The sequence below is a fragment of the Sinohyriopsis cumingii genome, chromosome 2 (genome assembly GCF_028554795.1).
Source record: "Sinohyriopsis cumingii isolate HCF-2022 chromosome 2, ASM2855479v2, whole genome shotgun sequence".
Classification (NCBI taxonomy): domain Eukaryota; kingdom Metazoa; phylum Mollusca; class Bivalvia; order Unionida; family Unionidae; genus Sinohyriopsis; species Sinohyriopsis cumingii.
In genome coordinates this window covers 38,554,760-38,574,559 of record NC_142962.1, presented here as the reverse complement: position 1 = coordinate 38,574,559, position 19,800 = coordinate 38,554,760, and the positions used below count along the sequence as shown (strand labels likewise).

Sequence of the window (19,800 nt, the reverse complement as noted above, 5' to 3'; positions counted from 1 at the left end):
AATAATAAAGGATTTAATTTGAAGAGACGAATTATTTACTTTTTGTTAATTATGTTCATGAAGTTGAAATAATCCGTTATGATTTACAAACCCTTACAAGCTCTTTACTACTAAAGTCCCTAAAAGCCTAGCTTCCGTAATCTAAATTTAGATGACGCCAATCAAATATTACAACTGGCCAATCAGAATTCAAAATATCCCTATGACGCTCCACCCCATGCGTACGATATTCTATGAAATCAACTTAAGGTCCAAAATAATTTATTTATATAAATTCGAAACGTTATTCGAAAAGTTAATCAATATGGCCTTTCAAGAGTTGAATCTTTTATCTATTATTCTGAGCTAATCGCATCACTCAAGAGCATTTCAAATAAAAAATATCAAAAATTATTTTGCCCTACCACATTGTCGAAATCGCATCGATATTGCGTTCTTTCACGCCGGAGAAGTCTGACCTCATTGCCAGGCATAGAAGAGACTGCGGGTGACGCGGACGTGTAAAATCTGTTTTGTGGGCAAGATATATGACATATTTGGACTTCATTTTGATCAATTGTGATAGTCAACATATTCGAAAACACGTGGACCAGGTTTGGGTCTTGGTGAACCCATTTTATCCACTCAAAGTTCCCTTTGTGTTTCCCTCCAAAATTTAAGATGCCGCTTTTGAGACGACAAAAATTTGTGAGAGAAAAGCCACCGCCTGACCTTCACCCAGACGAAGAGGTTCTCCACTGTAAACTTACAAATGAAATCTTCAGAGATTATGAGTGAGTACTTCATTTCTTTTCTCGATTATTTTCCTACTTTCGATTTTAAGTATGTTCCGTCATTTCATCTGTCGTTCATTCCTCGCGTTCTAAACAAAAGATTGCGATCGCCATGTTTTTCATGCTAACAGTACCTTTTTTCGCTATGGCAGGAAATTTTTTGAGAGGGTTATTCTGTGTAATAGCCTTGTATGGTCCTGCTCTATCACTGGAAAGTCCGGGATGACCTACCAAGAGGCTGTTGAATGTGAGAAGAAAGCACTGAAACAGTTGGCCTCCCTTCCAGACTATCTTCAAAAGCCTATTTTATACCTAGCTACACTCACCCACCGTGGCCGTCTGGTCGATATGAATGATGATGTTTTCATGTTCACTAAGGATCGTTACTTTGTTGGCGAGATGGTAGAGATGACGAAAGGAGGTGTGAGGTATATCATTTTTCTCTCACTTAGAATAAATTATACAGATGTGAATAAAATAATACACGATTCTAATGTCGGCAAAATATTTGAGACGAAGAAACCCTAAGTAGTCACTGAAATTGCTCTAAATAACAGTAGGTGGTTTTATTTGATAGTTAAACCCAGTGTGTATATTAATGTTTTAATTTTGTGTAAGAGATTTTCAGGGATTATATGTGAAGTTTTGGAAAAAAGCAACAAAGTTTTAGGTTTATTGTCTGTGCAGGAAGCTCTTATGGTTTAATGTGTGCAAGACAACTGCTATACCATGTATAGAAATTCTGGACAATATTCTCTACCTGGAGACCAACAAGTTGTTCATTTCTGACTTAGATAATAACTTTATAAGCCATGATCAGTGCTGGGGCTTCCGCATCATTATTCAGGTGGATGATCAAGCCACTCACTACTAATTAATAAATTTATTTTGACTGATTTTTGTTTCCATATGGTAAGTATAACCCCTCTTCTCTCGATCCATAGTGTTAAATCCTTTATATTCCTCAGTTTTAGTAATAAACATAATATTAATTTCTGTCAGAACAAAATACCTGTGTATTAATTGGCAGTTAATATAAGATTTAATTGCTGATGCATGCATGGAAAGCAGCAGCATCTCAGTTTAAGATTAGCTTGTGGAAACCATCCATCGAGGCCACTATCACTTGGAAATGACTAATGCTTGGAATGGAGCTGCAGGAATGTGTGCTGTTGTAGCAGAAATGAGAGAGATGTCATATTGTCATGTGAAAAATTGGAGATAGTGTGAGTGTTATAGAAAAGGTTTAAAAAACACAAACTATATAGCTTTGAAAATATGCTACACAATAATTATTATCATTAATGATAGTATTTTGAATATTTATTATTTACTATGGTATTAATGGATAGCATACATACATACATACATACATATAAATAGACAAGTTCTATTATTGTAAAAGGAGAAAAGTTGTTCAAAGACACACACATGTACACAGACATCAGTTTCTGGAATCCACAATACTTCAAGAATATTTCTTATATATTCTTGCTGATCTTTGGCAACTTTAATTGTTTTCATCTGTTGTCTTCATCATGCTTGTCCTGTAAGGTAGGAGACGAGCAGATCTTTTTCTCCCACATCTCCTAATCTATTGACAATAACTCAAAACACTCTTTGGGCATCCCCATCAAATATGTACATTGCTGATTTAAATCTTCATTCCAAACGACACAGCAGCAACTAAATAGCAAATTATGCTTTCTGGTCTTTGAAGTTCCTTGATAATTCTGTCCTGTGTCTTTGGTACATTTCTATCAACTGTGTCTTTGCCACTCTTTCACCATTATATACATGGTCTCCTATTTGTTAAACTTTTTGGGGAAATTCTATAAGGCTTTTCAGAATTTCAGCACAGGAACAAGAATAATAAACAGACATTTAAACATATCACATAAGTAAATTATTAAAAGAATATGACAAAAGGAAGAAAATTATATGAAATTCTCCAGCAACTCCCTGAGATATGTAAACTCACAGATACGTAAATGAATGTATACATGCATAGATTTAATGCCTGGTCTAAGTTTACTGTTTTTGTGATCTTCAAATTAAGGACACAGCACTCCTGTTGTATATTTTTCCATTTCTTATGTATATGTATAAATCATTTCTGTTATGTTTTTTTTCCATTATTTTAAGGATATTTGTTGTGTTTTGTTGAGGTTACCCTTCACCATGATGTCAGAGCACAAGAACAATAATAATAAAACCCAACTTGCATAAAAACCAACACACGGGAGCATAACCCTTACATATCTCGGGGAGTTGCTGTAATGTATTACACAGTGTGTGTGTATTCATGACTATGGTTTTAAAAAAAATAATAGAAAAGAGTGAGAAGAAACAAGATTTGTAAAATTCAACAAGTAATTTATATCTGTAGAATACAAAGTGGAAATGGAAATATAAGGAATTTGTGGTTAAATCCATAATAATCATATAATTGCAGACTCGAATCTTTATTATTAAGTTTGAATAAACTTTACTGGAATGCCAGATTAATTTTAATGCTGAAAGTGTTGATGTGCCTGTCGTGCCTTTGTCATTATGATGTACCAACAGTCTTTTGTTGGATCACAATAATACAATCAAGAATTAAATCCTTATTTGAAATTTCACTATAAATTCAAGTCTCTATTTCAAGAATGTTATATTTGAAGAGCAGTTTGTATTTCCAGAGAAGATCACTTGAATTAAATAATTTGAATAAATTCTAGCCCAAATGAATTTCTGGACACAACAATAATACAGCTTATTCTGACAAGATCTTAAAGGTTAGTTTGAACCAATAATTAATAGAAAAACATGATTATATAGTCCTCTGCTTGATCTCAGGTCACAATTAGTATTTTCCCAAAAAAAACTATTACCTAATGAATAATAACCTTCCAGAAGATTCATAATGTTTACAAAATAAAATCTTAGTTATAGTATAAAATGTGGTAAATACAGTGTCCTTCACTTGGGCAAAAATAAAAATCCTAATAGTTAAACCATTCTTAATTCTATATTTTGCAAGTTAAAGCCAAATGGAGACTTGCTAATCCAAAGCACCTTCATCCCAAAAATTCTTATCCACAAAATATTGGACCATAAGATTTGTATTTCTTGCTTCATTAAAGAAGTCTTTGCCTTAGAATGATTATATTTTCTGGCAAGCTGGATCAGTTCATCCTTTTTCATTGGGGAAAATATTGTGCCATATATAAATTGTTCACTGAATAAAAAATTATTCAGATCAAATAGAAAATGAGCATGATTTTGGATAAGGTCAAGTCCAGAATACAATGTTACATTATCTATAGCAAATAATGAAATGGATAAAAGTAGGTATGTACGTATACATTCTATCAATTAATACCATCATAAACATTATGAAAATACTGCTACTTCTCCTAATAATAAATTGTTGTTGATATATATTATAATTGATTATATTTTCACAGCTCAATACGGTTTGTGGTCTTTTGAAATTTATTGTTCTATCTCAAATTTTGGGCATGACCTCTTTCTCTCTTAAATTTCTGCTGTGATGGAACAACATTTTCGCAAGTTTGTTCTCAGCATTTTTGAGTCCCTAGTTATGTATTCCTTGCTAGATAGATACATGGTTAAAAATGGACCTCTCTCAAAAACCTAAACTTTCATTTTGACTTCAGAAAACTTATTAAGGCCTTTAAAAAAAAACAGGAGACCTATACCCCTTCCTCTACCCCTGCCAAAATTTGAAAAAAAATGATGAACATCTGTACCTCAACACCACAAAAAATGCTTTTTGGCAGATGGTTTTTCTAGCAGCTGAGAAAGCGTGTGAATTTTGCAAATTAAAGACATTCAGTGATTTTGTTCTTTCATTTGATAGACCCATAAAGCATAATGTTATCTAATTATCAACAATTTTACCACTGTGTTGGCTTCAATCTTTCCTCAGTTTGAAGTTTGTTTATTCTAATCTTTGTTTGAATTTCGATTCTTTTACCAGAAGTGTTTTAGGTCTGTGAAAATGACTAGCAATATTAAAATTTGTTCCAGGCATTGGTAAGCAATTCAGATATCGAGGTTAACAGCTGATCTGTGCTCAACTGTTCAGTTTTGACAGGGATTAAACTTAAAAAAAAGACAGTGTTCGAAAGGATTTATTGCATTGAATCAATAGAAAAGGGATTGATTGTACTTGAGGCTTATAACAAATTCGTTGGTATAGCCCAAAGTGCAGAGCTCAGTAAAACCGACATTTGGGATCCCTCTAAATATAGATCAGCCCCTCCTGTATTATACATTTGCCTGAAAGATAAATTGAGTTGCCAAGGAAATGTTGCATTTTTTTGTGAGGGTCTTTAATATTCTGGTACATTATTAATATTCAGCTCCACGTCTGTAAATCCATCCACAATAAGACGATTGTCTACTTTAAATTGTGTTTCATGCAAAAGTGTAGCATTGACTGATGAATGGGGAACAGGACTATTTCTTTTCTTGGTATTTTGTTTGATACCTAAAAGTAGTGCTGACTTGTGCAGCATGAATAATATGCTATCCCTTGCTCTTGCTGACCTAGTGATCCGTTGCTATTTACATATTTCAAGCAGTACCTGTGCAGGGTTCTTATGGTCTTTGAAGATCTTTGACAGTTCGGGAAAAATGAAGTAGCATTTTCAAGGCCTTGGGAAAATCGAGCAGATTACCCTGAGGTCTTTAAAAGTCTTTGAAAATTGAAATAATACTAAACATTTTAATTTCTTTCCATAATCACAAATAAAATTGTCCAAATGTTAGAGTTGGATGTAGTAAAGTTTTCCTGGTTTCTTTCTTTTGATTAATTATAGTTTCAATTTCATCATTAAACGATATTGTAGTATTTTGCATTCGTTGTTTTCTCATATAACATAAATTGTATACAAGCTATAGCAAAAATATGTCTTGGAAATCTGTTTGTGGTCTTTGAAAGTTTGGGAAAGGTCTTTGAATGTATCATTCAGAATTCTGTATGAACCCTGCTTGCTATGTGATTGTTGGACAATTAAGCTTAGCCTGAGGGTTAGTAACTTATAAAAGCAGTATTTTTTACCCTAAAAGAATTGAGTTCATTATATTTAAATCAATCTTGTTTATAGAGTTGGTAGCCACTGATTTTATTACTACAGTGTGAGCATTTTCTATAATTGTGACATGTCCATGGTACAGTTTCGCGGGATTCTCGATAGATGTGTACCCAGAGGTTTTGACACTTGGAATTTGAAACATTTTTGACACATGGACATTCCAACCACTGTGTCTTTATGATACATGTTAGTTTGGGCCAGAGCATCAATCTTAATTACCCTTGATTTTCCTCTGGCATAATTTTCTGTTGAGTGTTCACTATCACAAAAAAATGGACTGTTCCCAGTGACAAACCTTTTGCTAGATGACTGCTTACACCGTATTAGCCAATAATATCACACATATGCAAACTTATTTGAACTGGGAAAAGTTAACAGGTTACCAATGCCATACTTAGGTGGGCATAACTGAAATAAGTCTGGAATGTTTTGAGATCATCTTTGACATTTATAATAGAGGAAGCAGAATTGCATTAGCCTTCATTCCAATATCAGTTTTTGATTGCCCATCAACATGCATGGGATTCTACAAGCTGTAGGACAAAAATAGTTTTAAATGCCATCAGTTACACAAACCATTTTATAGATTAAATTTACCTTACCGCTTTTGAAAAGTAAAAGATTATTATTATCATTATTATTATTACAGTATTAAAAATGTGTATTTTCTATCCTTAACCATTGGGAACCAGTCTACTGGGGACCATAATTCTTAGACTGGTAAAGTGATGTGTGGCTGTGCTGTTCAATGATTACATTAATGTCCAGGGTTAGAAGCAGACCTCAAAAACCTAGATGAACCCTAAATTTCATTATGACTTTAGAAACCTAGAAAAAAAGCCTAAAAAGATGGAAGGAAACCTAAAAATTTGAAAAAACGATCAGCTCTACCCAGATCCCACAAAAAATGCTTGTATGCACTTTTATTTTGTTAGGCTAACCTAGTGGTCAATAATTTCTTAGCACTTGCAGCTATTTTATTATTATTATTATTATTTATAAAATTTTACTTTATTTTAATTTTAATTAGAAACAAACTCAAAAGCATATTTTTTTATAAATATTATACTCATGATCAAGATAGTCTTGTAACTGCTTTATGTCTTAACTTATAAAAAAAACCGTGAAAACCACCCTACTACCATCATGTTTTGAAATTTAATTCAGTTCTAATCCTGAATGTTATAATCTGGAGAGTTTAAGGCCAAACACGGGATCTTTTATGATGGTGTTACAAGTATATTAGAGGGTTCAAAGTTGGTTATGACTTTCAAGACTTTTGATGAACATTGACTCTCCTTTGGTGAGGTAAAAAAGGTGAGATTGAACATAAAATGATTTTGACAGAAACACTTTGAATAAATATTTAGATTTTTGGATTATTTACATGATCCTACCTTGTTCAAGATGTTTTTATAGGATTATTTAATGGCAGTTGTTACATACTTTAGTTCATGTCCAAATGCTGAAGCATAAGCTTTCTCCCAATGCTAAAAAAAAACTGGATGGATTATTGAGAGCCTGTGAGGTGTGAAACTTAATAATCACAATTAATGTCATCAGTAGTCACCAGATCTTGTGAAAGAAGGCAAAATGGTTGTTGATTTTATATTTTTTTAAAATTGTTGCAGTGAACTAGTACATGTAGACCTCTTCCAGTTTTATTGAATTGTTGTATACTGGCTTGTATTAATTGATCCACGTGCCTTTGAAATTCTGTGTAGTAAGATATGTGAGAATGTTAGAGGGAAATAGAACAAAAGAAAAAAATCCTATTCTGATATATAATAGGTAAGGTTGGCAGTGGAGTTTCCATTTGGGTTGGGTGCAGTGTTAATACAATATTCATAAATTTTTGGTTGCTGTTCAGAATATTTTTGCAAATCATACCTGCCCTTTTAAACAATGCTAATCATTTATCTGCCATGGAAGCGTGACTTTAAGGACATTGTCATTGTGAATCAAATGCAAGAAAATCGTTTTGACACCATTTCCAGTGTCAAAGAAGTATATTTTCTTTTCTGTCTTGGTCTCAGAATGACCTGCCACTGCTGATCATTCTGACACCCCAATTCCAAAGAAACAAAAAGGTAATAACAATTCTGAGAATAAATCTCATCAGTTGTAAGAAATCTTAAGCATCAGTTTGTTCCACATATAAGGAACAATTACATCTATTAGTTCATGATTTGAAGAAGAAAAAGATTCTTGAGATTTTTTTGGTGTTGAGGGTCAAATGACTCCACATTTTTTAAATCTATTGAGAACCCCATCATGCACATTGAGCACAGGCTTGCAAGTTTCCTGCAGCTTATTGTATCCCATGTCCCCAAAATCTTGATGCTGTATGCCCCCTTTGTGTGCACATTTTATTGGTAGTTTGACATTTTTTTTAAAAGTGTGCTACTTTTCATTGGTAGATGTCCAACTATGTCTCTGTTAGCAATTGATAAAAACTAAGATTGCAATGAAGATCTATTTTAAACAATGTATCTGGCCATGAAAGCATTCAATGCTTCTGGTAGTTGGCCAGGTTCCAGTATGTAAAGTATTTAAAGGCTGTTAGAATTATGTATTTTCGAGCATAAAGTTCCCTCTGTGTCATGGAAGATTTAATTGAGTTTGTGGTGGAAATAATGACAAAAGAGACTAAATTCATGCACTTAAACAATTTGTCATTTAATGAATGACTTGTTACTCTGTAAAGCCATTTAGTAAACATGTGTATTTACTATAATGATTGTTGCTGCAATGAGAACAAGATTCAGAAGGACAATATGTTGATGTTTTCATGAGTTACCAGAGCATATGATAAAGCATTTATTGCAAGACCGTTGGCACTCGATTTGATTTATGCTCATTATTTAAAATGCCATTTAGAAATAGCATTAAATTTGTGCCACTTAGCTCGTTTTTATGCCTCAGCTGGTGAAATGTGATGTGACACGCAGCTTACATACTTTATTTACTGTATTTGATAGCCTTTAGAAATTTCAAGTCATAGTTTCATCATTCCATATGCAGCTACTATCCACACTTGTAAGCTTTACATTTTTTAGCCACAAAGATAGTGTGCATTAATTATTAGCACAATGAATATACATCATGTTTTACTATAAACAGTGTGCAGTAATGATTACAAATTGATTTATATCATTTTTCAGAAAAACCTGTAAGATTCTGCGAGTTGTGCCTCCGTCTGTTCAAGCTAATGGGCCAATCGTGATTGATGATGATGATGAGTCAGATGACTCTGAATGGTAAATTATTTCCAGCTGCTTTCTTATTTTCTTGTCTGAATAGTAAGACAGAGGCATCTTTTTTCTGACAGAGACTGTCATTGTCATTAACAATGTTAAGATCATGTGTTGCAGTATTGTGAAAGTCCTGTATATTCCCATCATTCACTGTATTCATCTTAATGTTTGGAATAATATTATTGTATGCTGGAGGTTTGCATCAGTACTGTGAATTACTTTTGTTAAGGCTTTGCCCCAAAAATACATTTTTTGACCTGTTCTTCACCTGTTTTGGATCATTTGAAAGTTCACCATTTTTAGCACTACTGGTCAAAGATCATTAAGGTTGCAACATTTTTTGGGCCAAGATGTTGGCTGCACGCTGCATCAGACAGGAGGGTGCCCATGAAGAATGCCTTTGTACACAAGCGTGTTGGTGTTGAGGAAACTGGCAATGTAGAGGAGAGGAACCACTTTTTTGGCTTGTTGGCGTTTGATTTGAATCTGGGTTTCACAGGGATTGTCCTGGGCTTCGCCAATGTTGCAAATTGCGATTTTTTTTTCCTTATTGGTGACTAAAATATCCCATCTGGCGATTTTTTTGGCGATAGACTTTTTGTTTATTTAATTTGTAAATACAATCATGGATTTGGACTGGATAAATTAAAAGGGAGAATGAAAGGAAGCCACAAACTTGACTAAGCAATGCATTGGAATCAATCTGTTACACAAACGATCCTTTGTTCGTATTGACAACCCCATCTTTACAGTGCATTGTTACATCATAATCTGTTTATGCTGACATCTGGGCTGAGTACTGTATGCTGTGATACAGTCAGTCATGCTACTGAACTATACCTACAAGTGACCGACTTCTGAAGACGCAAATAGAACAGATACAATTAATTGAATGGCTAATCCTTCTGTTTTTTTTTTTTTTTTTTTTTTTTTTTTACATATACTAATACAATAGTTTTGCTGAACCTTCATAGAAAACTGATAATCTTTGAAGTACCAACTACTGCGTATAAATACAAAGCAAATGGAAAAAATCTCAATCTCAATTATATCTGTCACCAGTGCAGCATTTTACTCATTGATCTTTTCCTTTTGCCATCGATCCGTGTTACGGCTGCAGAGACTTAAACTCCGCAACAAGAAATAGCAAAAAGAAACAGTTTTGCATAATTAATAATAATTATTTATTTCTCAAAATACAGGAATGAAAGAATCCCTAAATTGGGTGTGAATTTATGCTTATATATACGGTCCAATATTGTCAGGTGTTGACTCATGTAAGTTTCATTCGTGGGAATGGAGATCCTATTTTGCTTGTCGAGAAAATTTATACAGCATTCAGTGATCATTCTTGGGATTTAGGAAGCAATTCACTACAAGCTTTGTGAAGCTAGCCATAAGGGGGGGCGGGTGGCTGCTGAGAGACTACTGGTGTCACCTGTCAGCACTGTAGACTGTGAAGGTGGATTCAGTAAGATGAACCTCATAAAAACTGACATCAGAAGTAAACTCTGCATCTCATCTCTCGAGAATTTAATGAGAATCAGCATGTACAGATGTGAAAAATTAGACTTTGAAACTACATTCAACAAGTGGGCAGCCTTAACATCACAACGGATCTTCATGTAACACTTTGTAACATTTTGTTAATGCTTGTTGTAATTAGAGTATTAACTAACCCATCTTTTGTAATTTTCATTGCCTGTTACATTAACAGACTAAATTAACACTTGAAAAAATGTACACTACTTGTTCTGGCGACACTTTTTGAAAATTGGCGACAAAATATTGAAGTTGGTGATTTTTTTGGCAACAGATTTTTAAAAGCCAGGACCATCCCTGGTTTCATATTAGGTGGATTGGATTTGGTCAGGGAACCAAACTAGCTTTACAGGAGCATCTCAGATGCTTAAAACTGCATGTATTTTGTGATGCTAAATGTCTGAATTATCAAGCTGTTAATTTTTTGAATTTTCTGTAAGTGGTACATTTTCAGGACAAAAGGGACACAAAACCTTCCAAAAAGTTATGTATTTCTTGTCTTCTCGTGCACAGAGGTCTACATAGGATTTTAAAACTAAGTGTCCATGACTTCTATTTTTGTTATAAAAAAAGGAGTGAGTGCCACCAGAAAAGTTGCAGTCCCCTCCAAGAAGCATATTGACCATATTTGCAGTGGCTAAATGTCCAGTTGAGGAGAACCAGTGGTTGCTACTAAATTTAATTTTCCAAATCCTTTACACCACTGACTTATAGTTCATGTTTCTCCATGTGAGTGAGGCTGAATTTTGTCAGTCCGAGGAAAGGTCTTATCCCAGTCACCACAGTTTCTTACAAGTGTTTACTGTTTCATCTGAATGATCTGTTCTAGCAACTTCGCACTTATCTGAATCATATTAAATCTTTGTCAGTTTACCATTTAACCCTAAAATAATTATCCAAATTGCAAAACTGCCTTTTGTCTAAGTCTCAATGGTTTTGATTTTTGAGGTCACATGCACTGCTTATTCAGCTACACTTGGAAATGAACACAACAATGAAAGCTGAAGTTGTTCGTTTGATATTTACAATGACCACATGTACATCTCTGGGTCTTTCAGCCTCTGAATTCAGTAATTGTAATTATCAGCACATTTCTCCCACCTTTAGCAGCTAGTTGAAGGTTGAAGTTTTTGAACTTACCCAACAGCTATTGCATCATTTTCTTTTGATGTATTCTTATAAGAATGGCATGCACGTCAGGGGGTCTTTTAGCTTTAAGCCACTGAATCCTGTCATTGTAAATATCAGCACAGCTAAAATGGTCAATTGGTCATCACATTTTCCCATTCAGCAGGTGGTTGAAGCAGGAAAGGCAGTCCTTTGAATTTGAAGCCCATTTATGGATGACTCCTGTATAAGTGATTTTCTGCTTCCTAGATAAAAACTTTGCATCCCAGTACAAGTGTTTCCGAGACCTCTGTTGCATATTTGTACATAATGAAAAATCAGAAGTGGAACCAGACATACTGCCTGGGATTGTAGAAGGGGTGCTTTTTTTAAGATAGCATTGTCAAAGAAAGTATAAGGTGGCTTACACACTTGAAACAGTGTTTCTATAAAACACAGTGTTACTAATGAAAGGTTCTATTAATAGATGGATTTCATTAGCTTTATTGATATTTATAAATATTTAAATTCTGTTAGAATAATTTAACAAACATTTTAACAGGACAAATTTTGTATTTATTTCAGCCAAATGTAAACCAGTTCCTGCACCATCTTGAAAATAACTTTTTGTCATAAAATGTTCTGAAATTTGATATTTAAAAGCTAAACTAAAACTGTTGTTAGACAAAATGTTATTTTTCCACTTCAACTTTAGAGTGAACAATTTTGCAATGATTGTCATATTACGTTGGTAGCCATGGAGGAGTCTGGTAACAGATTTTTGCACATGTGCCTTCAACTGCAGTGTTGTTTCTTAATCAACATATCAGACTTTAAAAATGACTCCTGAATTTTGTCATTTTCTCCTTAAAACCTCCAGGAAAATTGGAAAATAACAATCATTTTGGTGCAGGAATCCTGTTTAAGGTATCCTTTTATGAAGCCTTTCAAATTTTTACAATAAAATGATGCTGATCTGTTGATCTGATATGGATTCCATTGCTAAAAAGAAGAGCTTTCAAAGAATTATCAGAAATATTTAAGCAGAATCTTCCAAAATCTGACAAAGCATTATGACATAAAAACCAGATGATGCAGATTTGCCATAAATTAGGGCCACCATTACTCTAAAGTAGAAGATCTGCTAAAAACTACTTGATACAACTTTACCAAATTTGACAGAATTCATCATGGCTTGAAGGGGTTTCATTTTGTCCAAATGATGCCAATCCACCATCAAACACACAATTAATGCTAGCAATAAAACCATGCTGACAAAATTCTTGTCAACAACTGCTTAAAAGATTTGATATAATTTAAAAGGAGACATCCTAGCATAACGGCAATTCATTACATACAAATGATGCAGATCTACAAGCAGATATGGTCAGTATTACTAACAACAGAAAAACAAAAACAACTTTATCCAAATTGCTGCTTTTCTAGAATGTGATCAGCTTTCACAGAAAGTATCCTGGAAGAAAGTCCTTTTCAGTTTTGGCCAATGATGCTAATGTGCCATCAGATAAGGATTATGATATCAAAACTAATCAAACCTTGAAACATCTGTTTTAAAAAAAAACACAATAAGCGTAATTGACAGAGAAAATAATAAGGTATCTACTGATTTATTTGTCATTTGCTCCTGGAATTGGTTGTTAGTCTAATGTCCGGCAGGTAAGTCATTTGAGGGCTGCTTAGGCTTCTTGTCTAAAGGTGCTATAGAATTATAATGACACTATGGACTTTATGTTCTGGAATCTCAAGAAAAACCTGAGCATTTTGTGAGGAATCCAGTACATTTAACAGATTGGTGATATAAAATTGCAGTTTTACTGAATCTTTAACATCGCTCATAATTTTGTTATTCTTTCTTTCTGAATTCAACATTTATGCTTGTGATAGTTTTATCGTTAGGCTAAAAAAAATGTTTCCTGTTGGCCAAAAGTCCGTTTTTCATTGCCAACCTCGCACTTTTCCCTCTATGGCAAAACCCCCCCCCCCCTTCTATGCTAATTTTAAAACCAGTGCATTAGGTACACATTTTTTTCTTGGCCATATAGATAGTATAGTGTTCATGTGTAATTGCTGTTTATTGTCATTATATAGTCGTAAAGTTTATCTTCCATTCTAAGAATTAAATAAAATGAAGCTGTTCACTTGTTATAACATTGTCTAAAGGATGAGTGTAATGAGTAATAGCTATCTGACATGAATGTCTTTATGTGTCTGATAAGATGGTGCCCTTTTTTTATTTGCTTATAGCTTATTTGTATAATTGTTTAAAGGTGGCCTTGGGAATTAGTGTGGAAATTAAAGGGAAACTATAGCAAATTAAAAACCAGTACAGCAGGCAATTTTATGAAATGCATAGTGAATATTATTAAATTTTATGCTTGATAAAGAACATTTTGTAAATTTCTACATATGTAAATGTTACCAGGTACAGGTACATGTAGCTGATCAATAGGGTAGCAGAGCAGTTTTCATGATGTACATTTTCATGGATAATGGTGTGAGGATATCCAAGAAAACATAAAAGCTCATATACTTTTCTACATTACAGATTTACATCTATATATATATATATATCCCAAACTAATTAGCTGATAAATGCCACAGACAGTGTCAATACTGTATAGTTTGTTCAGGTCAAGGTTAGAAATTGACACCTGCCATGTTCAAGTTTATGGTTAGTGGGTTTTCCAATCTGATTGTTTAGTGCATTAAGTCATGAAGGGTGTCATAAAAGCCACTAAACCTGCAGTATAGTCTATAATGTGGTTCTGCTAGGTCAAGTAGATGTCCACTAGATTTAGTGTTCATCCACCAGACATAGTGGATATTCACTTCTGGAAGTGAACACTTAATATCTTGAATTGTTTTCACATTGAGCAGGCAATCCATAGTCTGCAGTGATTAATGACCGTCATGTAGATTTTGAAAACGATTAAATCTTACAATTTATCTTTACAGGTCAAAGAATACATGTTTGAAGCCAGACCAGGTGCAGTATGTTGTGATGGAGAAAGGCAAGTCTGCCTCATTCACAGTTAATTCTAAAGCACTAAGGTAAGTTACTTGAAAATTGTATATATTGTTGGACATTTCACTGCTATGCATATATTTGTCTATTTTGATGGTAGTTTGGGAATTGTATTCCTTATTGTATATATAAAAAAATTGCAGCATGAACATACATTTGATAATACATTTTTTAGATTAATAGGCAAGAAGTTGATAGAGAAAAAATAGATTGAGTAGTTGGGAAAAAATACTGTCAGTGATAGCTTGTTCTTTTTAATAATGGAATTTCATATTATATTGTTTCACCAGTTTATTTTCAGGTTAATTCTCCATTCTTGGCTTCTTTTTTTGTTGTCCCATTTTTTTTTCTTCTGCCATTTTCCCCACTTTTTGTTTCCACACATTTACTCCTTTAATTATTAGGCCAAGAAAGAAAAGTATGTATATTACCTATTGCACTGGTTTTAAAATGAGGGTAGGCAGGTTGTTTTATTCTTTATTATGTATATTAAATGTGATTTTGTTTTTGTCTTTTACTGTTGGTTGATGGGATTGTGTTGGCAATAAAAAATGGGGTTGGTTTGCCAACTGGAAACAACAGATTATTTTTGTTTTGCCTTATTGTATTTCAACCAGATTTTGTATGGAGCTTATACTGATGAGTTCTTTGCTAAATTTTTGTCAGCATTTTTCCTTGTTTTTTTTTATCAGAGCTATATTGTCAAACCATGAAAAATATATGCAAGTAGTTATAAATAATGATGAAGTGGTCATTAGTCTTTCAATTGTTACTTTTCTTTTGTGTTTCAAACTGACACGGCTTGATTATCAGTGGTTTTACAGTGTTTTGGTCATCGTTCATCAATTATATCCCCAGAGTGACCAAGACCACCCACTTTATTTTCAGCCTGACTATTCTGAACTATGCATAAATATAGTCAGAAAGGGTAGTAGACTGAGAAATTTACTAGTCCTGCTGCATCTTCAGAGGTCATTACCACAAAATGCTGACTGGTGACATTGGAAACTTTACTAGTCATTGGACTAGTGAATTTAAGAATGTTACTTGTTTGCCTGGAATTTTACTAGCCTCAGGCTTGTGGACTACTGCTAATTTCAAGCCCTGCTACTCATACAGTTAGATTTTAACTAAATTTAGCCGACAGCTTGATATTGACAAGACCTTGAAACTTGATTGTCATCATTCTACATCATTATGCATCTGATTGTTGGACCCTTTCATTTTCATTTCCGCAGTTAGTCACTTCTGTTTGAGTTTTAACTGAATCTGGTATGCAGCTTGATGTTCATGGGACTTTGGTTGAGTTTGATTCTCAGTGTACTGTGTCATTGTCGGATTAAAGCAAAATTGTATTGGCATTTTGACATTGCTTAAGCCCTGACTAAGTTTTGTTGTTAGTGTGATACATCATCATTTATTAGAGTTGTAGCTCCTAATTGATGGACCTGCCCACTTTAATTTTAGCACATCTCCTTTCCACCACTGTTGGGAGAGGATATATAGTTTTTCCATTAGTTAGTGTGTTTGTTTAATTGTTCAATACCTAAGACAAAGATTTCACCTACACTTAATGAAGCATATTAAAACTGGGTCACTGACCTAATTTGCACACTTGAGTGACTTCTGTATTTTCATTCTGCTTGACCTAGGATCTATGACCCTATTTCACCTACACCTGTGAAAATTTATATCTAGTTAAATCTTGATAAAACTAGCTCAGCCATAATAAAAACTAAGTTATTGTGACTAAGTTTGCAGGCTTTAGTAGTTTTAGTTCCTTGTTCATAAAACCCCTAATATCCTGGATCCAGTTTTGCTTTCTCTTAGATAAATCTTGACAAAGTAATTCAACCATACCGAAAGCTAAATGAATGTAACCTAACTTTTGTGATGAGTGATGCTTGTATTTTAATGTATTAAACCTTCATTGTCCTGAACCCTAATTTATATACTCAAGATAACTGGTATGTGATCATTGGTGGTGCTCTACAGTTTTGTATTTTGCATAGGGTTAGGATTTTTAAGAAAAAGATTTTCCCAGGCTTTCCTCACTGGTTATACTGGCTATTTAAAAAAGACCTTGTATATCTTGGGTATAATGCAAAGAACCTTTAATTCCCTTTATTTTGGTGTATGATTGATGGGTGTACAATGGGTTATAGAGTATACAGCTTGGCCTTACTTCAGATGTGCACCTTTCAAAAAAGTGCTAGCTCTACTTGGTCATTTTCACTTCCTGAACTTCAGAGGTAAATTGTATAAAAAAGAGCTGATAACTTTTTTTTACATTTTATATATTTGGTAATTCATTCATTGGACTTTCAGAAGCTTGTATTGTCTAGTCTGGCAAAATTCATTTTCCCTATTTTAATAGCTGCTATGTATAGTGTACTTTAGACTAATTCAGGCTGATTTTTTAACACAAGGGAGCAGTCATTTTAGTTAGCGGTGTGCTTAAATCATGTAAAATTTCCAAAAGGACAATATCCAAAAGAAATATCATCCACATTGTATTAATGTAGCATAGAGATATGCCAACATTCTCTCCATTGTGCATGTTTTAAATGCGAGCTACTTCACCTTACATATGTCACTCTCTCAAAAGTACATTTTATCTGGTGAGCGCCCCCCCATTCCAAAAAATACCTCTGTTGTACCAAAAGCTAAGTGATTATGATTTTTGTGTGAAAACCATACAGATTTATTCAAAATATGATAATCAGTCATCCAATATGGCCACCTTTACTAAAAGCTGCCAACATAACTTCGTGTCAAAAGTTGCTCAACCAAATTTAACCAAATTTGACAATGTTTTGACATGGAGGGCTGTCAGAAATGTATGCTAATGGTGGCATTCCACCACTAACTGTCAAAAAACCCTGCTGAACAGACTTTGGTGAACACTGACACAAAGCATCCTGGCATAAGGACCTTTCAACATTAGACAGATTATGCTGATGTGGCATATGGCTGAAGACAGAAAAACATTAAGAAACTTGAAACAATTATCTTCATAACATATTCAATCAACATTATTGGAAAAAGTTTGAAAAAAGCATCCAGCCAGGAGAGTGATCTCAGGCCTACTTGGGCCATCTTTTTGCATTCAGTGTCTGGTAATTTGTGTCCTTTGGATGTAAGGCATGATCTTCTGTCGGAATTGATTATTTTACATTCTGAATTGAAAAACTATGAACTCTACAACTTTTTATGGATGAGTTAATTTGATCTTCTTTTTCTCCACAGCCGAAAGAAAGGCCTGTACACCAGGGATAAAAGCAAGCTGTTCCTGAAACAACATTGTGAAACTGTACTTGGAGTGTGGACAGTCAAGGTACATGCATTTTTCTAATCTAGTTTGGGGAGGGGGGCGGGCAGTCCAAAATAAGGCTTGATTTTTGATTCAAGCAAATTTAGATTTTTCTTAATTTCCAGTGGAAAGTTAACTTATATGCATTAGTAACGTATTCTTTATGCTAAATTAGTTCTAGAGTCAGTATGATTTTTGCATTATTATTAGAAATATATTTATTTTTCAGCAACTGTTAGTAGATTAAGCTTTTAGTAACATAGAAATAAAAGAAATTATCATATACTTCTAAAACAATTTAGCTGTATAGTTTAAGTTAATCGATTCATGAATAATCTGATATTACTCTAAACTATATGAGAAACCTAGCTTCACTAAAGGAGGTAAAATGTTTTGGCTATTCATTTCAAAAGCAAAATGTTCATTGTGGAATCAATTCTCAGTTTGCCCTACTGTTTACTCCAGTGCAAGATCATTAGTGTTTGTTAGTATAACATATTTCAGAGGTTGAATTTACAATGAAAGGTAATCAATTTCTAAAGGGGAAAAGTGGATGAAGTTCTTTGTACTGTATTAAATTGATAACATTTTAGTTTCAGTTGATATTTAACTCAAAAATTAATTAATTTACAAGCTAGTAGATTATAAGGGAAGACAAAAGTTACATGAGAGCATGATCTTGAGTGGAAATTTGCTAGCACCATCCTTTTCTGGTAAACCCCCAATGTTTTTCCCACATGTTCAGTATTCATTTTAGGCTGTGCCCTTTTTCATATTTGGTTTTTAGATTTAATAATTGCTTCAATAAACATTTACTTTTTCAGCATTATGTATTTTGAGTTAGTCATTGTTAAGTCAGACAGTGTGTGGTTTTCTATGGTTTCCTTGCTCACTAAAATAACTATCATGAACATTGAAGGAAATTGTAGAAACTTGCGCTGCAGTCTGGCTACAGTGACTGATTCATATACCTAATAAATTTTTTTTTACATCAGAACAGTAAATTTAGTTCTAGAATGCATAACTTGACACAAGGTCCAGGTAATTGAGACCCATTTGGTCCATGATGGCCCGATAGTGGCTTCATAGAGATGTATTAAATATTAGTTGGGCATATAATGTGACAATCACTGTACACTTTTTCATCCAGGCTGATACAAAGCAGAAGCTGGGTATTGACCAGGTTAAGTTTGAGGACTTTTTTGTTGGGCCACCACCAAAGTTTGAAGTTGCACAAATCAAGAAGAGAACCTCAAGTGGTAAATTGACTGCTACACACACCATTTCTGAGCTGACTTCACAAGAACCAAAACCCAAGAAAGATAAGGATAAGCCGAAGAAAGAATCTGTTGGTATGACAAGACACTAACAGCCGTTTTCATTTCAGCAACTATTGGTTTAATTTAAAATCTTATTTAATTCAGTCTGTTGTTTTGCATGAAAAAACTTTGTTTTATATGTTCCATTTCATTGTGATTTACATGTTAATAAAGTAAAGTATTGAAACATATTGATTTTTTATTATTTGAAACTAAATTTTTTTAAAAGAAACTACAAAGCTATCTTTTCAGATTTTTTCATTCCTCTAAAAGTAATTAATTGTTACTTGATCCAGTTTTGTTTTTCTTTTGGATTTTAATTTTCAATTGGCATT

General features: G+C 33.6%; 1 protein-coding gene across 2 annotated transcripts in view; it reads left to right on the top strand.

Annotated features, from left to right (window-relative positions):
• Positions 1-436: 436 nt before the first annotated feature.
• LOC149804678 (bromodomain adjacent to zinc finger domain protein 1A-like) overlaps positions 437-19,800 on the top strand; it is a 95,091-nt gene continuing 75,727 nt past the window's right edge. For both annotated transcript variants that reach the window (XR_016416440.1, XM_089942940.1), the window contains exons 1-6: positions 437-773; positions 926-1,201; positions 9,046-9,141; positions 14,764-14,859; positions 18,083-18,170; positions 19,297-19,498. Coding sequence is in view for 1 of the 2 variants with exons in the window: in XM_089942940.1 (XP_089799066.1) it covers positions 661-773; positions 926-1,201; positions 9,046-9,141; positions 14,764-14,859; positions 18,083-18,170; positions 19,297-19,498 (871 nt within the window). In the remaining variant the exon portion in view is untranslated. The remainder of the gene's footprint in view (positions 774-925; positions 1,202-9,045; positions 9,142-14,763; positions 14,860-18,082; positions 18,171-19,296; positions 19,499-19,800) is intronic.